At 38.1% G+C, this 17,685-nt stretch overlaps 4 protein-coding genes across 6 annotated transcripts; 3 read left to right on the forward strand and 1 right to left on the reverse strand.

Annotated features, from left to right (window-relative positions):
* The first annotated feature begins 506 nt into the window (after nucleotides 1–506).
* On the forward strand, nucleotides 507–8,613 carry LOC103324060 (Acyl-CoA N-acyltransferase with RING/FYVE/PHD-type zinc finger protein). 2 transcript variants are annotated; one of them, XM_016792157.2, is made up of 9 exons: nucleotides 507–688; nucleotides 787–3,123; nucleotides 3,615–3,747; nucleotides 3,855–3,943; nucleotides 4,663–4,886; nucleotides 5,182–5,268; nucleotides 6,031–6,130; nucleotides 6,286–6,496; nucleotides 6,598–8,613. In XM_016792157.2, the coding sequence occupies exons 2-9, from the start codon at nucleotides 919–921 to the stop codon at nucleotides 7,596–7,598; spliced, it is 4,050 nt and encodes a 1,349-aa protein (XP_016647643.2). In that variant the 5' UTR covers nucleotides 507–688; nucleotides 787–918; the 3' UTR covers nucleotides 7,599–8,613. The 2 variants fall into 2 exon arrangements, with proteins under 2 accessions (XP_016647643.2, XP_008224318.2); XM_008226096.2 differs by having other exon boundaries at nucleotides 511–3,123.
* Nucleotides 8,614–10,815: 2,202 nt separating this feature from the next.
* On the forward strand, nucleotides 10,816–13,518 carry LOC103324058 (imidazoleglycerol-phosphate dehydratase 1, chloroplastic). Its single transcript, XM_008226093.3, has 8 exons — nucleotides 10,816–11,142; nucleotides 11,227–11,351; nucleotides 11,600–11,704; nucleotides 11,825–11,917; nucleotides 12,231–12,305; nucleotides 12,494–12,556; nucleotides 12,875–12,984; nucleotides 13,135–13,518. Exons 1-8 carry the CDS (start codon nucleotides 10,884–10,886, stop codon nucleotides 13,160–13,162), a joined length of 858 nt encoding a protein of 285 aa, XP_008224315.2. The 5' UTR covers nucleotides 10,816–10,883; the 3' UTR covers nucleotides 13,163–13,518.
* LPA19 (photosystem II 11 kDa protein-like protein) lies at nucleotides 13,487–15,239 on the reverse strand. 2 transcript variants are annotated; one of them, XM_008226094.3, is made up of 4 exons: nucleotides 15,126–15,239; nucleotides 14,801–15,006; nucleotides 13,969–14,366; nucleotides 13,487–13,874 (listed from the first exon to the last, which is right to left on the reverse strand). In XM_008226094.3, exons 2-4 carry the CDS (start codon nucleotides 14,886–14,888, stop codon nucleotides 13,737–13,739), a joined length of 624 nt encoding a protein of 207 aa, XP_008224316.1. In that variant the 5' UTR covers nucleotides 14,889–15,006; nucleotides 15,126–15,239; the 3' UTR covers nucleotides 13,487–13,736. The 2 variants fall into 2 exon arrangements, with proteins under 2 accessions (XP_008224316.1, XP_088901541.1); XM_089045415.1 differs by having other exon boundaries at nucleotides 15,133–15,218.
* Nucleotides 15,240–15,636: 397 nt separating this feature from the next.
* Nucleotides 15,637–17,656, forward strand: LOC103324057 (small ribosomal subunit protein uS13z/uS13y/uS13x). Its single transcript, XM_008226092.3, has 4 exons — nucleotides 15,637–15,772; nucleotides 15,866–16,026; nucleotides 16,497–16,685; nucleotides 17,326–17,656. Exons 1-4 carry the CDS (start codon nucleotides 15,770–15,772, stop codon nucleotides 17,429–17,431), a joined length of 459 nt encoding a protein of 152 aa, XP_008224314.1. The 5' UTR covers nucleotides 15,637–15,769; the 3' UTR covers nucleotides 17,432–17,656.
* Nucleotides 17,657–17,685: the final 29 nt, after the last annotated feature.

Genomic DNA, 17,685 nt, shown 5'->3' on the forward strand with positions numbered 1-17,685 from the left:
ATAAAGATCTACATAAGAAGTCCATACACGGCATTCTCATTATAAATTTCGCAACCTCGGCCTCTGCTCATACAAGCCCAGCAACGCGGGGCCCACCTCCTTCCAATTTTGTCAGTCTTTTCTTTTTTTTTTCTTCACCCAATCATCGAATCCATGCAAAGATCCCATTGTCTATGCACTCCCCTCTCACGCGCTCTCTCCCTCTCTCTCTGTCGCGCGTGGTCAACACGATAAATCCTTATCTAGGAGGATCCCAAAACAAAAGTAGTACAGCCTCCAGCAACACGCACCGCTCCCGCCACGTCATCAACCCGACCCGATGGCACTTGCGCTCCATCTGACGTGGACACATCCAAACCGTGGATGCATTCGGGTCAAGCCTCGCGTAAAGATTTGGAGGGAAATCTGAGAAAATATTAACGCATGATAAATGCAAAATCTGGAAAAAAGAAAAAAGAAAAAGGAGAAAATGGAAATATAAATACAGAGCAGAATGGTTGTGTATTTTGTAATTTACAAAGTGGCAATTGCAAATATTTACAATCCAAACCAGCCCTCTTTCTCTCTTCCTGTGCCTCTGCCCCGCCCCCTTCATCCCTCTATGTGATTCGGAGAATTGCGTCGTCGGCGATCGGCGTGTGCAATCGGCGAAGTGCCGGTGACGGGGTCCAAGGGCCTTGCCGGGGAGGTAAGATTTTCTTGAAATCTTCCTTTGCCGTTTCACTGTACGGTGTTTTTGGAATTAGTGAGATTGAAATATAGGCATTTTGGGTATTTTTGCTTCAGATCTGGTGGGTTTTTGTTTGCGGATTTTTTATGTGAGAGAATTAGGGTTTCTGTGTCGGATTTTGCTGAATTTGGAATGAATTAAAGGGTGGTTGTGAAATTGGGGGTTTTGGTTTGCGGTGGTTGATGTAGATGGACGAAGGTGTGAGATCTGTTGGCCCTTCTGGGGTGTTGGTGAAGAACAGAAATTCTTCAGGTTGCTTAATTGTTAGGAAGAAACCGGATGGGTTGAGTGGTGGTGTCGGTTCTTCGAGTTCTCGGAAGGTTTTTGAACCGAAGAAGGAGAAGAAAAGGTCGAGGTTGGTCTTAAGCGATTCAGGGTCTAGTGATGAGATAATGGTGCCTCCGCCTCCCCGTAGAAAGGTAGGCTCTGAAACTCTTCGGGTTTGTAATGGTTTAAGAGCATTAGATAAGGGCGCTGTTGAAGGGAGCGAAGTTGGTCAAAAGAGGGAAAGATTGGAACATGCTAGGCGTGATGAGGATGGTATGATCGGTAAAAGTTTTTTGGATGAGAGTGGAGGAAAGAGAAGTAAGTTGGAGGTGTTTGAATTCGATGAGTATGATGCAGAAATTATGCGAAGGAAACGGTTCAATGATGGGGTAGTTGATTTTGGGGGAAGAAGGTTTTCCGGATCACAAAGTGGCATTAAGAGGGAATTTGAAACTAGTTCAGGTAGACATGCCGTTGGCAAGAGGAAGAATTTGTACTTTGACAGGACAAGTAGCTTGAATCGGGGAGATCATACTGACAGGGGTAGGTTTGAGATGAATAGGGATGGAGCTCAGCTACCCTTATTGAGAGACAAGTTCATGGGTCAATCAGAGGAGTCCATTAGGCTACAGGGTAAAAATGGTGTTTTGAAGGTCATGGTGAAGAAGAAAAATAATTTGGGTGGGCCACTGGAGAACTATAATTTTCACAAATCTAAAGAAAGTAGAAAGGCTCCAAGGAGTGAAGATATTGCGAAGAATGTTATTGTCCCTCCATTTTACTCAGAACCAAAGCTTCTTGAGAAACCAGTTTCAGTTGTTAGGACAGAGAAAAACCATGTGAATTTGCGAAAATCATTACCCACTAAGAGCAGTAAGGGCTCCGACTCTGATTCAGAGGATAGTGATACATCATTGAAGCTCGGACCAAAGAATGTGGAAGCCTCTAAACCAATGAAGAGGGCTGCTTGCAAAGATGAAGATGCTCCTTCATTCGAAAAGACTCCTCCAATCAGAATCAAAGAAGGTAAAGTTCGACGTGGTAGTGGCACGGAGAAGCAAAAACTACGTGAAAGAATACGGGAGATGCTCCTGACTGCAGGCTGGACAATAGATTATAGGCCTAGAAGGAACAGAGACTACCTAGATGCTGTGTACATTAACCCAGCAGGTACAGCTTACTGGTCCATCATTAAGGCTTATGATGCGCTTCAAAAGCAATTAAATGAGGAAAATGAGGCTAAACGTAGTGCGGAGGGGTCTTCATTTTCACCTATAACTGATGATGTACTCAGCCAATTAACCAGGAAAACTCGAAAGAAGATTGAGAAAGAAATGAAAAAGAAGCATAGGGTTGATGGTGACAGTGAGAATGCAAGAGGAGTCCGTATAAAAAGATCTTCAAGTGTCAAGCGTGATCCAGACAGCATGGATAGTGTTAGTTACGAGGAGAAACTAAGCTCCTACTTAAAGCAGGGTGGTAAGTCATTCAAGGGTAAAATGAACGAAAATGGTTTTGCCAGTGTGAACTCAAATGGGCAGAATTCCTCTCATCATTTACATGACAGTGTTGAAAAACCGTCCTCAGGATCTAGTTCTCATATGCCACATGGAAGGAAAAGTAGAAAGCTTGGAAGGTGTACTTTGTTGGTTCGTGGTTCTAAACAGGGGGCAAACTCAGAAAGTGATGGCTATGTTCCATATACTGGAAAAAGAACATTGCTTTCCTGGCTGATTGACTCTGGAACTGTGCAGTTGAGCCAAAAGGTGCAATATATGAATCGTCGAAGGACTAAAGTAATGCTGGAAGGTTGGATTACAAGAGATGGCATTCACTGTGGTTGCTGTAGTAAAATCTTAACAATCTCAAAATTTGAGATTCATGCGGGAAGCAAATTGCGCCAGCCATTTCAAAATATATGTTTGGATTCTGGGGTTTCCCTTCTGCAATGTCAGATAGATGCATGGAATAGACAAGAGGATATTGAACGCATCGGTTTCCACTCTGTACAAGTTGACGGTGATGATCCTGATGATGATACTTGTGGCCTCTGTGGAGATGGTGGGGATTTGATCTGTTGTGATAGCTGTCCATCAACATTTCATCAGAGCTGCTTGAATATACAGGTATGTTTATGTTATTTTTCTGCAGATCACAGGATATGGTTCCCAAATTGATGCTATCTATATTTTCAACGGTGCATTGGGTGTAATTTGTTTCCCTTGGGATATATTTTGGTTCATTGAGGGTTTTTGTTCCCTCTACCTATTTTGTTCTGTGAAGTTGAGGTTTACTTTTGATAGAGAGGGATTGCAAATTTATCTGTGATCTTGAGATCTTAGAGGAATTTTTGGATTGTGAGTCATGGAATTGGGTGTTCTGTGGTCTGGGAAATGTTTTCGAATGTGCTTGCAAGTTTTGACACTTGAGAGGAGCTTAATACAAATCTTGTTTATTTAGATGTCTTTTGCCGGCAAACTTGGAGAAACAAGTTTGATTCAGTTTGCTAAAAAATCTGAACTATGAATTGTTCTTAGTGGTTTTGGTGGGAACTTGAGGAATTGATTTACTCTTGTTCACTCTTGGTTAGGTATTGATATATCTGTTCTCATTGCAGATGCTTCCTCCAGGTGATTGGCACTGTCCAAATTGTACATGCAAATTTTGTGGGATAGCAAGTGAGAATGTTGCTGAAGAGGATGATACAACTGTGTCTGCACTACTCACTTGCAGCCTCTGTGGAAAAAAATGTACTCATCATTTGTTCTTCTGAAGTTCTTGGCATCTGCTTATAGGCTTTGTTACCATTGCTTTCATATGCACTGCTTGAAAATTAATTTTTTTTTTACTTCTGTAGGTCACATATCATGTAGTCAGGAAATGGATGCTAGTCCTGCTGATTCTCCTTGTTTAGGCTCTTCTTTCTGTGGACAGAAATGCAGAGAGGTATTTATTTGGGGGTTCAAGCATTTTATTGCCTTGATATGTGTGTGCATGATTGTTAAGATATGAGATTATAATCTAAGTATGTCTATTTATTCCCTTTTTTAGTAATTTCTTTTATATTTGACCAACATAATTTATTTATATTGCATATTGTATTTGTTGGGTTCCTTCTTTCCTTGGTTAGTTACTCTCTGAACAGAGATCCAAAGAGGATTTAGCTTTTAGTTTTCAACTGGGATATTTTTTTTCTTTTCTCAATGGCCAAACATAAAACAATTACAATGCCATAGTATATTTTTTTCGTTTAATAATACAACAAACTTCTGGCCATAAGTTTGAATCCAGGACCTCCTCCAATAAAGTAGAGATTCATTGTCATAATTGAATAGCTCCTCAATAAAGTGGAGGCCGATTGCGTGCCGTGAAGATTTTTTGAAAGAACGCGAAGTGTTGAAGTTTTTTTTTCTTCATATTTTTATTACCTAAATATCAATTTATATGGTGTTAGAAAAAATGTAAATTTTGGTAAGTCGTTTTTATTTATTTATAAATTACAGTTTTTTTTTTCCTTCTTATTTCTCTGCAATGACTACGTTCATTGGCAAAAACCTCTATGGTTTAGATTGATGTAGAAATGGTGTTTTTCTTTAACCTTTTCTAACTTTTGTGTTCTCGTTTTAAGGCACTGACTTCAAACTTTAATTTTGTTGCTTTTTTAGCTCTTTGAGAATTTGAAGAAGTATCTTGGGGTCAAACATGAACTAGAAGCAGGATTTTCATGGACACTTGTTCATAGAACAGATGAAGATCAAGGGTTTCCTCAAAGAGTCGAAAGCAATTCTAAGCTCGCTGTTGCTTTGACTGTTATGGATGAATGTTTTTTGCCTATTGTTGACAGGAGGAGTGGGATCAATTTAATTCATAATGTTCTTTATAATTGTGGGTAAGCGCTGATCTCCATTAATGTTGATTTAGCTGGCATCTTAGAAAGTTTGCTTTTCAACTCTCTGATTTTCATGAACAAGACCTTGCTACACCAAATAGAAGGTGGGGTAGATATTGAAATTCAAGATAAATACATGCATATGTTGTGTTATATTTACCTGCTGGCTTTCAAGATTAATTGAGAGTTGTAAACTTGATTCAAAGTACACTTTTTTTATGTTTTGTTTTTTTGGGGGTGTAAGATAGGCTGCTGGGTGTTTGAGTAATGATTTATTTTGTCTCCCTTTTATTAGATCGAACTTCAATCGGCTGAACTACGGTGGATTCTACACCGCTATCTTAGAGAGAGGTGATGAAATAATTTCTGCGGCATCTATCAGGTACATTCTCATATGTGAGGGCTATTTATATCTTAGTTGTTACATATGCATTTTTTTCTTGACTTTTTAGGCTGCATCTTTGTTTTTTTTTACTTGCATTGTTTGTACATGCCCCAGTTCATTATTTCAGTTTCCCCTTTTGTCAAAAGAGTTAGTAAAAGGTCATGAGCTATTTTTACTTTCTACTAGAAGGATTATCAAACGCTGTTCGTGCTCATGAGTTGTTTAAGGAGCTAGTGTAGGAGGAAGAGTAAAAGTAGGAAATAATGGAAGCTGAAGTAATCTACAAGTATCATGCCATCTTTACTTTTTAAGTCTATCATTAATACCTTTTCATATGATACTGGTATATATTTGATTGGCAAATAGGTTTGTCTTTATAATAGTATGTGTACGTGTGTGTTTGTATTATCATTGGTAACATAGTCAAGTATCATGAGTTACTTTCCTAAACCGAAAAACATTATGAGTTGTTTATATTTTCAACTTTTTGGTAACTGATTGTCTTTAACTTATTATTTCAATGTGAAGTGCTGTATGATAAGTTTGCTATTGTTAAATTTAATTGGGGTCCCTAAAACTACTGCGCTTGTGCATTTGTTGGCATGACAATGAACATACCTTTGAATCGTTTACTGTCTATAACTAGGTTTTGGTATGAGGGGAGATTCTTCTCAAGTTGGTTCTTGAGATCTATGGTTCTCTATTTGGTTTATCATGTAAACACATTCTTTTAAATTATGTAATCTACTTTCTGGTTAGGTTTCACGGTACAAAGTTAGCAGAGATGCCATTCATTGGAACTCGTCACATATATAGGCGACAAGGGATGTGCCGTCGGCTTTTTTATGCCATTGAATCGGTAAAGCTATGAGAACCATGCTTTTTTGGTGATTTTATTTGTATGGAAAGGATATTTGAAATTTTTTAACTTGAATTTGTTCTCTCTCAACTGTAGTCTTACCTGTTGTGTTTTCTTATATATCATTGATTGCTCTTGTTCTTTCTATTTTGAAGGCTCTATGCTCTCTAAAGGTTGAGAAATTGATTATCCCTGCAATTGCGGAACTCATGCATACATGGACAGAAGTTTTTGGTTTTATTTCTATTGAGGAATCATTCAAGCAAGAAATGAGGTCGATGAATATGTTAGTGTTCCCTGGTATAGACATGCTACAGAAGTTGTTAGCAGATCAAGAAAATGAGGGGAACATGACAGCCAACACAGGTTCTATTTAAAGTGTTTTTTGATTTTCCTTAATCACAACAATATTAGCCTGTTCTCTGACTTTGCTTTTCCTTTCCACCTTCATTTTCACCTTGCAATAGATTTAAAGCAAATGGATTGTGAAGGCAAGGATTGTATAAAGCCTGGGGGCGGAAGGAAATCAGACATTGGTTCTCCGGCTAGTCTTGATGGTCATGGGTCTGATGAAGCTGGTTTGCATCCTATCAATGAAACAGTTGATGAAGCTGCTGCTACGGATTCTGGTTCACGACGTATCCGTGTCTCCTTAAATGATACTCCTGTGATGAGTGGTTCTTTAGATGCTTCTGATGAACGTAAAAATTTAGATTCCACTGAAAGGAGTATATCTTCTGACTCTGCTTCAGGGGCTGAATTAGCTGGATCTACTTTTGACAAGGAATTCCCTCCTATTAATACAAGCCATGAAGCTCTAGAGACAGAAAATAAACCAGTGCTGGATTCTCCTGTTGAAGATAAAATGCAGTCTACCTCTCAGTGGGCCAGTGCTTCTTTAAATAACGCTTCCATGTTGAGTAGTAGGTCGTCAGATGCTTCTAATGAACGTAACATTCAGGTTTCAAACAAGGGAACTACATCTTCTGACTCTGATTCAGAAACCAAGTCAGCAGAATACGCTTCTGATGCAAAATGCCAGTCACACCCTGATACAGGCCACGATAAAAAGGTGGAAATAGAATCCATTTTGGATTCTTCTCTGAAAGAAAACTCTTCAAAGTCTTTGGAAGAAGGTGCTTTGGATGATTCCTGCGAAGATGATTCCCATGAAGAGAATGTTGACGTTCCCTGTCTTGAGCCTATTAACTCTTCAGGAGAAACTTTTGCGAAGAACACCCCGGAGGAAGCTAATGGAAATCCAGATTCCAGTTTCTGTGATGCTAATGAGAGTTCCTTGCCAAATAAATGTGATTTGGATATTCAGTTTGATCATGAGACTAAAAACAAATCATGCGTGGCTTCAGAAGTTGCTTCCGATGCAATGGATTGTGAAAAGAGCCTTCCTCAAGCATCTAGTGATGGTTCCAGGACTGATTCCCGGAAGGCTGAATCTGGTTCTGTTTGATATAATTAAGAAATGTTTGCTGGGTTCTGTATGCCAAACCATAAATCTCTGAGAGTGTTGGAAAGCATCATTTGTTCACAATTTTGCGGGGCATTGGAGCTGATGGCGATGCCCTGATTTGGATTGCATGAATAAGAAGAATTTGTTACAACTCCAAGGAAATTGATAGTCCTTTGCCTTGTTTTTAGTATGGTTTTAAGGTTCTAGTTCAACTTTAAGTGGACTTCAAGATTATTTCTTATCCTTGGAAGTTGCAAGATGTGCCATTGTTGCATCTAGGATGGTGTTATGTACAATTAAGTCAATGGTGAAGTTGCTGATGCTAAACGACGTTTTGAACGTCCCAGGTGTGGCAGTAACAGACTGATGCTGCTTCAATGTGTGTATATCTGGATCTGCTTGATGTGAAGTTTGGGATTTTTCCGATGTCAGCTCATCACATGACAGGTGGTATAAGAAAATTCTTTAGCGGGTGTTTTCATGTTAAATTTTAACATTTGTACCTAGTGCCGGTGCAGCATTAACAACAGACCTCAGCCGCAATTTTGATTGCCCAACTGTTTGGAAGCAACAAATTTCTATATTGTCAACTTCTGTAGCTCAGATCAGCTTCTCATTCGAAATTTCAAGTATGGGGTTTAATCATTGACTTTTTTTCTTAGCGGTATAGGTGTGCATGATAAGTGAAGGTCTCTTGAGTGAAGAGGAAAAAGGTGCTCTGGTATTGAATGGAGTTGTTCCCATGCATTTGATGATGATTTTGCCATAAAATTTCTGAAGCACTCGTTAGATGTGTAGATTTATTGGACTAAAAATCCCATTGCTCATAGGATCATATGATGTCTCATTCCTGTGTATATTTATGTCCTTTGAACCTTAAAGCTCTTCAGTTTTGTTATATTCAAGCTTCTCTTGTGTTCTTCTCTAAACCAAGGCATGTTACGTTGTACCTCAAACTACTGTTTTGTTAGAAATATTGTGAAATGTTACCTCCAAGACAAGGTTTTTTTCTTAATAGATTGTTATCATTTTTAATTGGATTTGTTGATTCTTATGGTCATCATGGGATCCACTTCTAAGAGACGTGCGTGCCTGCATTTAGTAAAACAATGCGGCCCTTATATAAAATGCTGAAAATCAGTTGAATGAATGATTATTGCTCTCTTCAGATTTCACATTTTAGAGATGCAGAGGGAGGCAATGGACATGTACACAGGCGTAGCCCCCTACCTCTATGGTGTGATTCACCGACTCAAGCGTCGGTGGGGATATTGGAGGGTGGAGGTTGAAGAAGAAGAAGAGCATGGTTTGATTAATCGGAGGAGGGTGGAGGTTGAAGAAGAAGAGCATGGTTTGATTAATCGACGGTTCAGAGTTGTGGGAATTGCAGTCATCATTTCGAGGAGGTTGAAGAACATTATGTCTGGTCATATGGTTTGAAGTGTGTTAACTTTGTATATGCCATTGATCCCTGACCCCTTCGTTCATCATATATGGACTCTGTTGTTCAACATTCCAAGCTTAATTCTATCAAATTTGCTCATTAAGCCTTCTAATTTTTGTAGTTATTGATGCTACTTTATTATTTATTCTCACCAATTTTTTTTTTCTTTCCCAACTTCTAAGATTGGAGGGAGAAATATAGCTACAACCATATAGCTTCCATGATAATTTTTTTATCGAACTTAATCTAGCAAATTTTTTTGGCTAAGGACTTGAATCTAAAAATTCCAAAAAGAAAATATGGATTGATTGCTATAATATTATAAGATTTTATTGGCCTAATACTAATTTTTTTATAAAGCTAATAATTTTGTAAACAAATAAAAAAATTAGTTTCTTTTTACAAGGATGATATCCGAAACTAGTCTAATGTATGGGAAGGAGAGTCGAACTCGATTGTTGGGTGGGTAGTAACTTTGGCTAATTGGCCTAAGAACATTCACAATAAGTTTCCTAAATCACCTCTTTAAACAAATTTTAAGGAGGAATTGTAAAAATGCAAGTTATACAACTCAGAGGCAGTCCATGGGGTGTGGGACCGCACAGGGCCCCCCAAATTTAGGGGCCTCCAAATTTTTCAAAGTTAACCCATTAAATTAACTAAAACATGAAAATAAAAATGAAATATTAAATATCACCTTACAACACCACATGCAAAGCACCAAAACCAAAATTGAATTGAATATTAATTATCAACAAATTCTACGACTTAGAGAGTAGAGGCCCTAATTTAATTAATTTTCCTCTTTCCCAACTCTCACGTTGTAACTCTTCTTTTTATTTATTTATTATGGTTTGAAACTTGTGTTTTCCTCTTCCCAACTCTCAAGCTGCAAAATCATTCTAATATTCTTTTCTCTTTCAGTAAGTCTTTCTCACTCTCCTCCATCAAAATAAAGCCATTTCTCTTCAGTACCAGTGTACCACCCTCTTCCATCAAATTTTGGATTGTAAAAACTCAAGCTTTAGCCCTTTCCCCAAAATCACAGTTCTTTTCTCTCTCCCTTATTCACATGAGAATTCACCAAGTATTGAAATTGGAAAATCAATTTATCAGCTATGTGATTTGGAAGGGTGACTAAAGAAATTTTTATGGGAAGTTTTTTCCGAATGGGTTCTTCCCGTGTCAGAAATTTTTGTTTCTATATGAATTTTTTTCTTCCTACTTGTATATATAGGGCATCGACATCCATATTTGCACAGGGCCTCCAAAATCAATGGACTAGCTCCGATACAACTCTAACTATGCTCTCTATCCACCTCATAAAATAGAGAGTCATCTAGGAGTTTCTAAATCTGTGGTGAGAGAAAGGACTCCTAGTGGTTCATTATAATTTAAGAGTGGTGATTTCCCCACTCATTTTTCTCATATTTTATCCACTTACACTCCTTTTTTATAACTAAAAAAGGAGTGTAAGTGGATAAAATAGGAGTGGGGAAATCATTGCCCTAATTTAATGCTGTTTTATTTAATGAGTATTTCAAATATGCTAATTATTTTTTATTTTATTTTAAATTGAGATGGACCAATCAAAAAAGAGTTATAGCATTTATGACTCTCTAAACTAGAGAGCACGATTGAAGTTTAAATTTTATAAAGAACTCCTAAAATAACTTTTATATATTTTTAGCTAAAATTTAACTAAAAATAAAGAGTATGATTGTGGAGGCTCCCACGTCTTAAAAAAATAAATAGTTGAGCAAAAGCTATTTTAAAAGAGTGAATTAACTCCTCAGGTACAAAGTCCGTATTCTAAAGAGCGACCTCCTCCGTTTTCACAAATGGAGCTATCAGCAGCAGCGCCACCCGGTATTCTTAACTGTTCATCTCCTCCACTAAAACCGAGGGTTAGCTTCGCGGTTTCTCGTACAGATCTCACACCCACCCCTCCTTCTCTACGCGCATCACCTTCTTCACTGAACCCAAGCCGCCACTTGAAGCTCAAACACATGGACTCTCAGAGAAGCCTCTCACCGCGTGCCTCTCTGGCCGAAAACAATGGCTCTACTCTGACCGATTCCCCGACCCCAAGTAACTCAGGTAACCCTAACCCTAATGTCAATCCTTTGTTTGGGTTTTGAAATTTAAATTGAATTCTAATTGCTGGGGCTGTAACTCTCTTAGGGGTTCGAATTGGGGAGGTCAAGAGGGTGACTAAGGAGACCAATGTCTTGGTCAAAATAAACCTGGACGGAACTGGAGTTGCTGATTCTAGTACTGGGATTCCCTTCCTTGATCATATGTTGGATGTCAGTATTATTTTGCTCTTAGCTCTTTTTGAAATTTGTAGTTAAAATTTTTTCTTTGGTGAAAGGCATTGATATTATACTTGTAACTTCAATTTACAGTGATAGGTCTGTTTTGGATTTGTTTTGAAATAGATTAAATTGATTTTCTGCTTAGAGAAGCTGTTTTAGTGATGTATGGTTCTGTTTCATGTGCTTTTGTATATAACATGATCCATTACGTATTTGTTGTATTTTCTTGTTTATTTTAGCAACTTGCTTCACATGGGTTGTTGGACGTGCATGTAAGGGCCATTGGTGACATCCACATTGATGATCACCACACAAATGAAGATGTTGCTCTTGCTATCGGAACGGTAATCTAGAAAGCAGCCCATCTTGATATTTCCTTTGGGTCGCCAGCATCTTTCTTCTGTTTTGAATCCATATAATCTGTAGAAGCCCATCTTGATAATCTAATTCTGCTTGGTCTGCAGGCTTTGCTTCAAGCACTTGGTGATAGAAAAGGAATCAACAGGTTTGGTGACTTCTCTGCTCCTCTTGATGAAGCACTGATACATGTCTCACTGGTATGTTTAATACAACCATTTCACTAAAATAAATGTATAATAATATTTGACAGTAAGGAAAATTTTATTTGGAATTCTTAGGCTTTATCTTTTGATTTATATGAATGTATGAGAGTAAACTTGGTGCTATCAAGAGGGACAAAGTGTGAGGGCCAAGCTTGATGGGGTCTTGAGACTAGAATGCTAATTTTTTTGGAGGGACAGTTGTTCAGCTGCTGTAGAATCAATTATTGTGTCAATTGGTTTATATGTTCTTTTTTAAATTACTGTATTCCAAAATAAGAAGTATGCTTCATTAGAGGTTTTTGTTCAGGATTTATCTGGCCGACCATATTTGGGTTATGATCTGCAGATACCCACCGAGAGGGTTGGGACGTATGACACTCAGGTAGTTTAATTTTCTTCGTCTATTTTTAAATCTAGGCTTCAAATTCCTGCTGCATATGTTTTTATTTTATCTGTAGAGCACAAAAACTTGACCAGTCTTTTATAGTGGGATCCTTTCTTTCTATTTGCTTATGGAAATTTTTAGGTGTTTAGAGTTACTAATTTTTGTTTGAACTGTCCTTTTCGTAGCTGGTGGAACATTTTTTCCAGTCTTTGGTGAATACTTCTGGTATGACACTCCACATCCGGCAGGTAGTGTGCATGGCTTTTTGAAAATCTTAATTCATCCAAATATTTGTTTGTCCAGACAGAGACTAAAAGTGAACTTTGATGAATAAATTGCCATCTCTCTTTGTGCATGAATCAATTATCTGTACCTTTGAACATTCCTTTGTGCAATATGAAATGGACTTGTTATTCAACCATTTCAGGTGCATAATCTTCTGCATATGTCAGTAACTACACCAATTACTTTTTTCTTTTGATTCATCGACTAGCAGGGCTATAATGGTTTTCACATTGCTCCAGTTTTAGTTTGTAACAGAATTTTCTACTTTTGGTTGGGCACAGCTTGCTGGAAGAAATTCTCACCATATTATTGAGGCAACTTTCAAGGCATTTGCTAGGGCTCTCCGACAAGCCACAGAACATGACCCACGTCGCCTTGGGACTGTGCCAAGGTTTGATATGAACCAATTTCATTTGAACAGCTCTGACTGGATAATTAATCTTTTATTGATCTTTGGTGAATCAACCATGTTACTCAATGTGTTATTTACTCTTTGACATATGAAACTTGATCTTAACTTTGTGGAATCTATTATGTGCAGTTCAAAAGGTGTCCTGTCACGTTCTTGATGCTCCATAGATCCGCATCAAGGAGATCCAGTTTGGTGATTTCTCTTTATGTTCTAAGATAAAAGCAAGTTAAAGCTCCACCATGTTAAAGACAAGGCTAGTTATCAGATCTCCAGTGATAGATGTCAAGTCGAAAACGTAGACGTGAGTTGTCGCATGGCTGGTATTTATACAGCTATGCGAACAAAGGTGTTGTATATGTATCATGAGACCGTGGCAATAAGTTATTCCTGATTGGTGTAAAAATAATGGGCACTTAGGTTCTTGAGTATTTAGTGGTTTTGATGTGGCAAACAAATGGTTCTCTTTCTCGTGCGAAAGAAATGCATTTAATGTCTCTGCTCCATTTTTGCTAAGATTTGTTCCTCGTATAAAATTACAACATATGGCTGCTCATAAGAAATTCGCCAAATGAGATACATATTAATAGCAAAAGAGCTTTACACAACAAATTTGTTCATAGTGTCGAGAAATGATGGAGGCATCAAACTGAATCTCTCGAAGTTCTCTCCACAAATCAACTGATTAAACTCGGTGTAAGAGATACGCGTGCTGCCCCAAAAAATCTGATGCCTCACAAAAACTCTTCAGCTGTATTCAAATCATTCAATATCTCAGACTTAACTGCTTCAGGCAGTGGGGCAGATGGCCCTGCCTTGGAATAAAAGCCGGCCAACGATCTTATCGCTTTCTCAATCTCAACATAAGACTCCTGCAAGTTATTAACCAAAGACTAGATTTCTTAGCAAACAGTGAACTAATTCAACAGTTCCATGTCCTTGAACATACAAGTTAATTAGCTATACCTCTTGAGCCACCTCTTGTTGTCCTCTCCAATTGCCCAAATACTCTCGAATCGACTCCTTTGCTGCATCTGCAGTACGCCTGAATTTGGCATTATCCTTGGGATCTTCATTCAGCGATTCGCGCAATGTCTTCACGACCTCCTTTGCTGACTTCAAGTAAGCCTTCGGCAACACTTTTCCAGACTTTGTTTTCTCATTAGGGTCAAACAGTGATTTAAGAGCACCTATAACTCCATCCTTTTCCTCTTCATCATCCGACTTATCATCAGCCCAAACCGGTGATGGTGCTAAGCCATAGTTAATGGTCAGAATCGTAACAATCGTGGCACCAGCTACAAAATGGCGGCGACTTGATGAAGCTTCTTGAGAGGGCAGCTCACACCTGGATTGTGCTTTATCTGTTATGTTGCAAAATAACAGCCAAAAGAGAAAATTTGTGTAGTGAGTGACATCTCCATCAGGTGAGAACCATTATGCAGTCATATATCAACACTAAACATTTGCTTAGATGTTAATCGTATAGATGGTTAGATGGTTAGATTTTTGGGTAACCAATCTGTGAGAAGAATACATGTAGACTGAATAAAGATGATATAGCGTTCAACACAACACAACTTTCACTACGAAAACTTCCAATCTAGGATAAATCACAATGCACATTCTGTTTCTGCCATATCCTCTAGAAATAGAAATAGAAATAGAAATTCAGGTTTGTTCCTCAAAAGAAAAAGAGAAAGAGATAAAATTCAGGCTAACTACAGTTGATACAGAAAAAGCACATATGAAACTTCAGGCCCCGAAAAGAAAACCTATTAGGATTTTCAATACTTACACTCTTTGGCAGGTTTCAAGGTATTCTCCCTTGTCCTGGAAATTACAAGGGGAAAGGTCTTTGCTGCAAGAAGAACATGAACAGCCATTCTTCTTCAATTAATCTCAAGCAACTTGACTAGCTATATCCATTGCATTCTAGAAATCAAAACAGCTGCAATCTCTTGAATTCTGCTACCCTACTGCCCCATTTGCTCAGAGTTTCAGCTTCATCACACAGAAAAAGCATTATACTCAAGAAAGCAACTAAATTTCCGAATAACGTAAGTCAATTAAATATATTTGCTGTTCAGAATTGAAGAGGTGTAGGCAAAAGAAGAAAGTACTTGGTACTTGAAAACAATTCCAATGGCTGGATGGTCGCTTGGAGAAAATCTTTTTGTATAGTCTCTGCCTCGGCTTCTAGCTTCTAAATTGTTTCTGGTCATTTTCGAGTTATGGGCTTTATCCACGGGGACACATATTGAGATTTTGATTAAAATGAAGGATACAACGGTCATTATGAAAAGAAGAAACGACTTTTCGCACTCCATTTGCTGAGAAGAACTTCCATGACACGGTGATATCACTGTTTTGTTATTATCTATTAATAACGTTTTCCGTGATAAAAATCACAAAACATTGCTATTTGTGTAACATGCAAGTTTTTCTCTTATTTACTAAAATTTTCTTAATATATATATTTTTATACATGAGAATTAAAATTCTAAAATTTATACTGTTTTGGGACCCACATCCTATGAGGATAGTCGAATAAATGATGGACGGCTACAAATTCATCAATAAGGAGTGCACGTAAGGATGTGCCGCAGCCCATAATACCCATCTAGGGTTTTGGGCTTTGCGAACTTCCCCCAGATATAATCCTTTAAAACCATCTTTTTCTTTCACTGGTCCTCTCTCACCCGGCGCGCTCGCACACACACACGCAGAGTCAGAGAGAGAGAGCGCAAACCCTAACGCCGCAACCATGGTGAGCTAATTCCTTCCAAACGACTGGTTTCGATCAGTATCTTCATCTTCAACCTTTAATCTTAAATCTTACTTTGATTTTCTTCTGTTGCAGTCTCTCGTCGCAAATGAGGAGTTTCAGCATATTCTGCGTGTGCTGAACACCAACGTCGATGGAAAGCAGAAGATCATGTTCGCTCTCACCTCCATCAAGGGTATTGGGAGGCGTTTCGCCAACATCGTCTGCAAGAAGGCCGACGTAGACATGAACAAAAGGTTCGTTTTTCTTCTTCTTTATTTTTGTTTATTTCCCTAAATAAAGTCATAGATCTATTTAGCCCAATGTGATTTATCATTTCCCAGCTCTATTTCGTTATTATATGTAGCCATTTAGTTAGATTTTATTCATTTATGTAAATAACAATGATTAAATCTTGTTACTTTGACAACTTTTTTGCATCGTTTTGATGTTGGAATGCGTTATGTATTTCCATTTCTTTTGAATCTATTGGAATTTTTATTTGCAATTGTAATATTTGAGCTGATTGTGTTGGCACATCAATATTTGAATTATAAACATTTTACTCCAGTGGTAGTGATGTGGGCTAGAGAATAGGGACCCTATGTTATTTTTCATCTTCGTATTACTATATGATACTGGGTTATAAATTGGCAAGCGAGTTCAGTTTTGGGTGCACACGAGATCACTATTTAGTGTACATGGGTCTAATTGAGCCACACTGCAGGGCTGGTGAGCTATCTGCCGCTGAGCTCGACAACCTGATGACCATCGTGGCCAACCCACGCCAGTTCAAGATCCCTGACTGGTTTCTGAACAGAAAGAAGGACTACAAGGATGGTAAATATTCTCAGGTCGTCTCCAATGCTCTGGACATGAAGCTCAGGGATGACCTTGAGCGCTTGAAGAAGATCAGGTCTGTTTTCTAGTTGTTTTGCTTGTGTTTCAGTATTGGTTTTCTTTTCTTTTGATGAGTTTCTGATTTATTGTTGTTGGTGTTGTCATCTGTTCTCTTCTTGTTATGCTTCTGTCCACTGACTCTTTTTTGTGTACTGTTGGCTTACTTTCTTATTCTAATATGTTTATGCTGAATCTTAATCTAAAGCTTGCATAACGCTTCTCTTTCTGAGTTGAATATACTATGTAATTGGTTAGCAATATTGTCAGTGATTGGCAATTGTTCTAGATAAGATTGTCCTAGATCATTCACAGCTAACAGCTTCCAAGTTAAATCCTAGTATCTGGGAAGTAGCCAAGTAATTTTTTTTTTGTCCCTTGCATACTCTTTCCTAGCAAGAAACATATTGGAAATACAAGTATTATAATTATCTGGGGTCATTAATTTGTCTATTCATCTGATATATTAGTAGGTGAAGGATAGGCCAGACATGATGATGTTTGTCATTTTAGTTAAATTTGGGCAGTTTATCTAAGTGGTTTTACTTGACAGTTTTTGATGTCTACTGGCCTACATATTATCTACTCAGATGAACATCTATATTGTTTAAGACTATTGGGCTTGGAGTTGTGACTGATATTTCTTTCTCAATGATCAGGAATCACCGTGGTCTTCGACACTACTGGGGTCTTCGTGTGCGTGGACAGCACACCAAGACCACTGGCCGCAGGGGGAAGACTGTTGGTGTCTCCAAGAAGCGTTGAAGAATTTTTATTGTCTTTCTTGGATGTTGTTTGGATATCATGTTTGCGCATTTTGTTTTACATTTTCAAATACCCTCTAGTTTAGCAACCTCAATCTACTTCAGTTTTGATGGATTCATGCAGTATGTCTAGCTGTCTTTTATTTGTTCCTTTGGACTGCTTGGTCTTTTGTGTTTGAGGATAGTATGTTATGCAATGGAATTTGATCCCCTATATTAGTTAAAATTCTCAATTATCCTTTTTATGATTTTGAG

Source organism: Prunus mume, linkage group LG2 (genome assembly GCF_029339155.1).
Source record: "Prunus mume cultivar Tortuosa linkage group LG2, ASM2933915v1, whole genome shotgun sequence".
Classification (NCBI taxonomy): Eukaryota; Viridiplantae; Streptophyta; class Magnoliopsida; order Rosales; family Rosaceae; genus Prunus; species Prunus mume.

Bases quoted from the DNA above. Each gene is read 5' to 3' on its own strand.
- LPA19 (XM_008226094.3), bottom strand. From the start codon at position 14,888: ATGGCTGTTCATGTTCTTCTTGCAGCAAAGACCTTTCCCCTTGTAATT. The intron at 14,367-14,800 runs GTAAGTATTGAA...GCAACATAACAG, and splicing joins CTTGAAACCTGCCAAAGAGT to ATAAAGCACAATCCAGGTGT. The intron at 13,875-13,968 runs GTATAGCTAATT...AATAACTTGCAG, and splicing joins AACAAGAGGTGGCTCAAGAG to GAGTCTTATGTTGAGATTGA.
- LOC103324058 (XM_008226093.3), top strand. From the start codon at position 10,884: ATGGAGCTATCAGCAGCAGCGCCACCCGGTATTCTTAACTGTTCATCT. The intron at 11,352-11,599 runs GTCAGTATTATT...TGTTTATTTTAG, and splicing joins TCCTTGATCATATGTTGGAT to CAACTTGCTTCACATGGGTT. The intron at 11,918-12,230 runs GTATGTTTAATA...GTTTTTGTTCAG, and splicing joins CACTGATACATGTCTCACTG to GATTTATCTGGCCGACCATA.
- LOC103324057 (XM_008226092.3), top strand. The intron at 16,027-16,496 runs GTTCGTTTTTCT...GCCACACTGCAG, and splicing joins GACGTAGACATGAACAAAAG to GGCTGGTGAGCTATCTGCCG. The intron at 16,686-17,325 runs GTCTGTTTTCTA...CTCAATGATCAG, and splicing joins GAGCGCTTGAAGAAGATCAG to GAATCACCGTGGTCTTCGAC.
- LOC103324060 (XM_016792157.2), top strand. From the start codon at position 919: ATGGACGAAGGTGTGAGATCTGTTGGCCCTTCTGGGGTGTTGGTGAAG. The intron at 3,124-3,614 runs GTATGTTTATGT...TTCTCATTGCAG, and splicing joins AGAGCTGCTTGAATATACAG to ATGCTTCCTCCAGGTGATTG. The intron at 6,497-6,597 runs GTTCTATTTAAA...ACCTTGCAATAG, and splicing joins GAACATGACAGCCAACACAG to ATTTAAAGCAAATGGATTGT.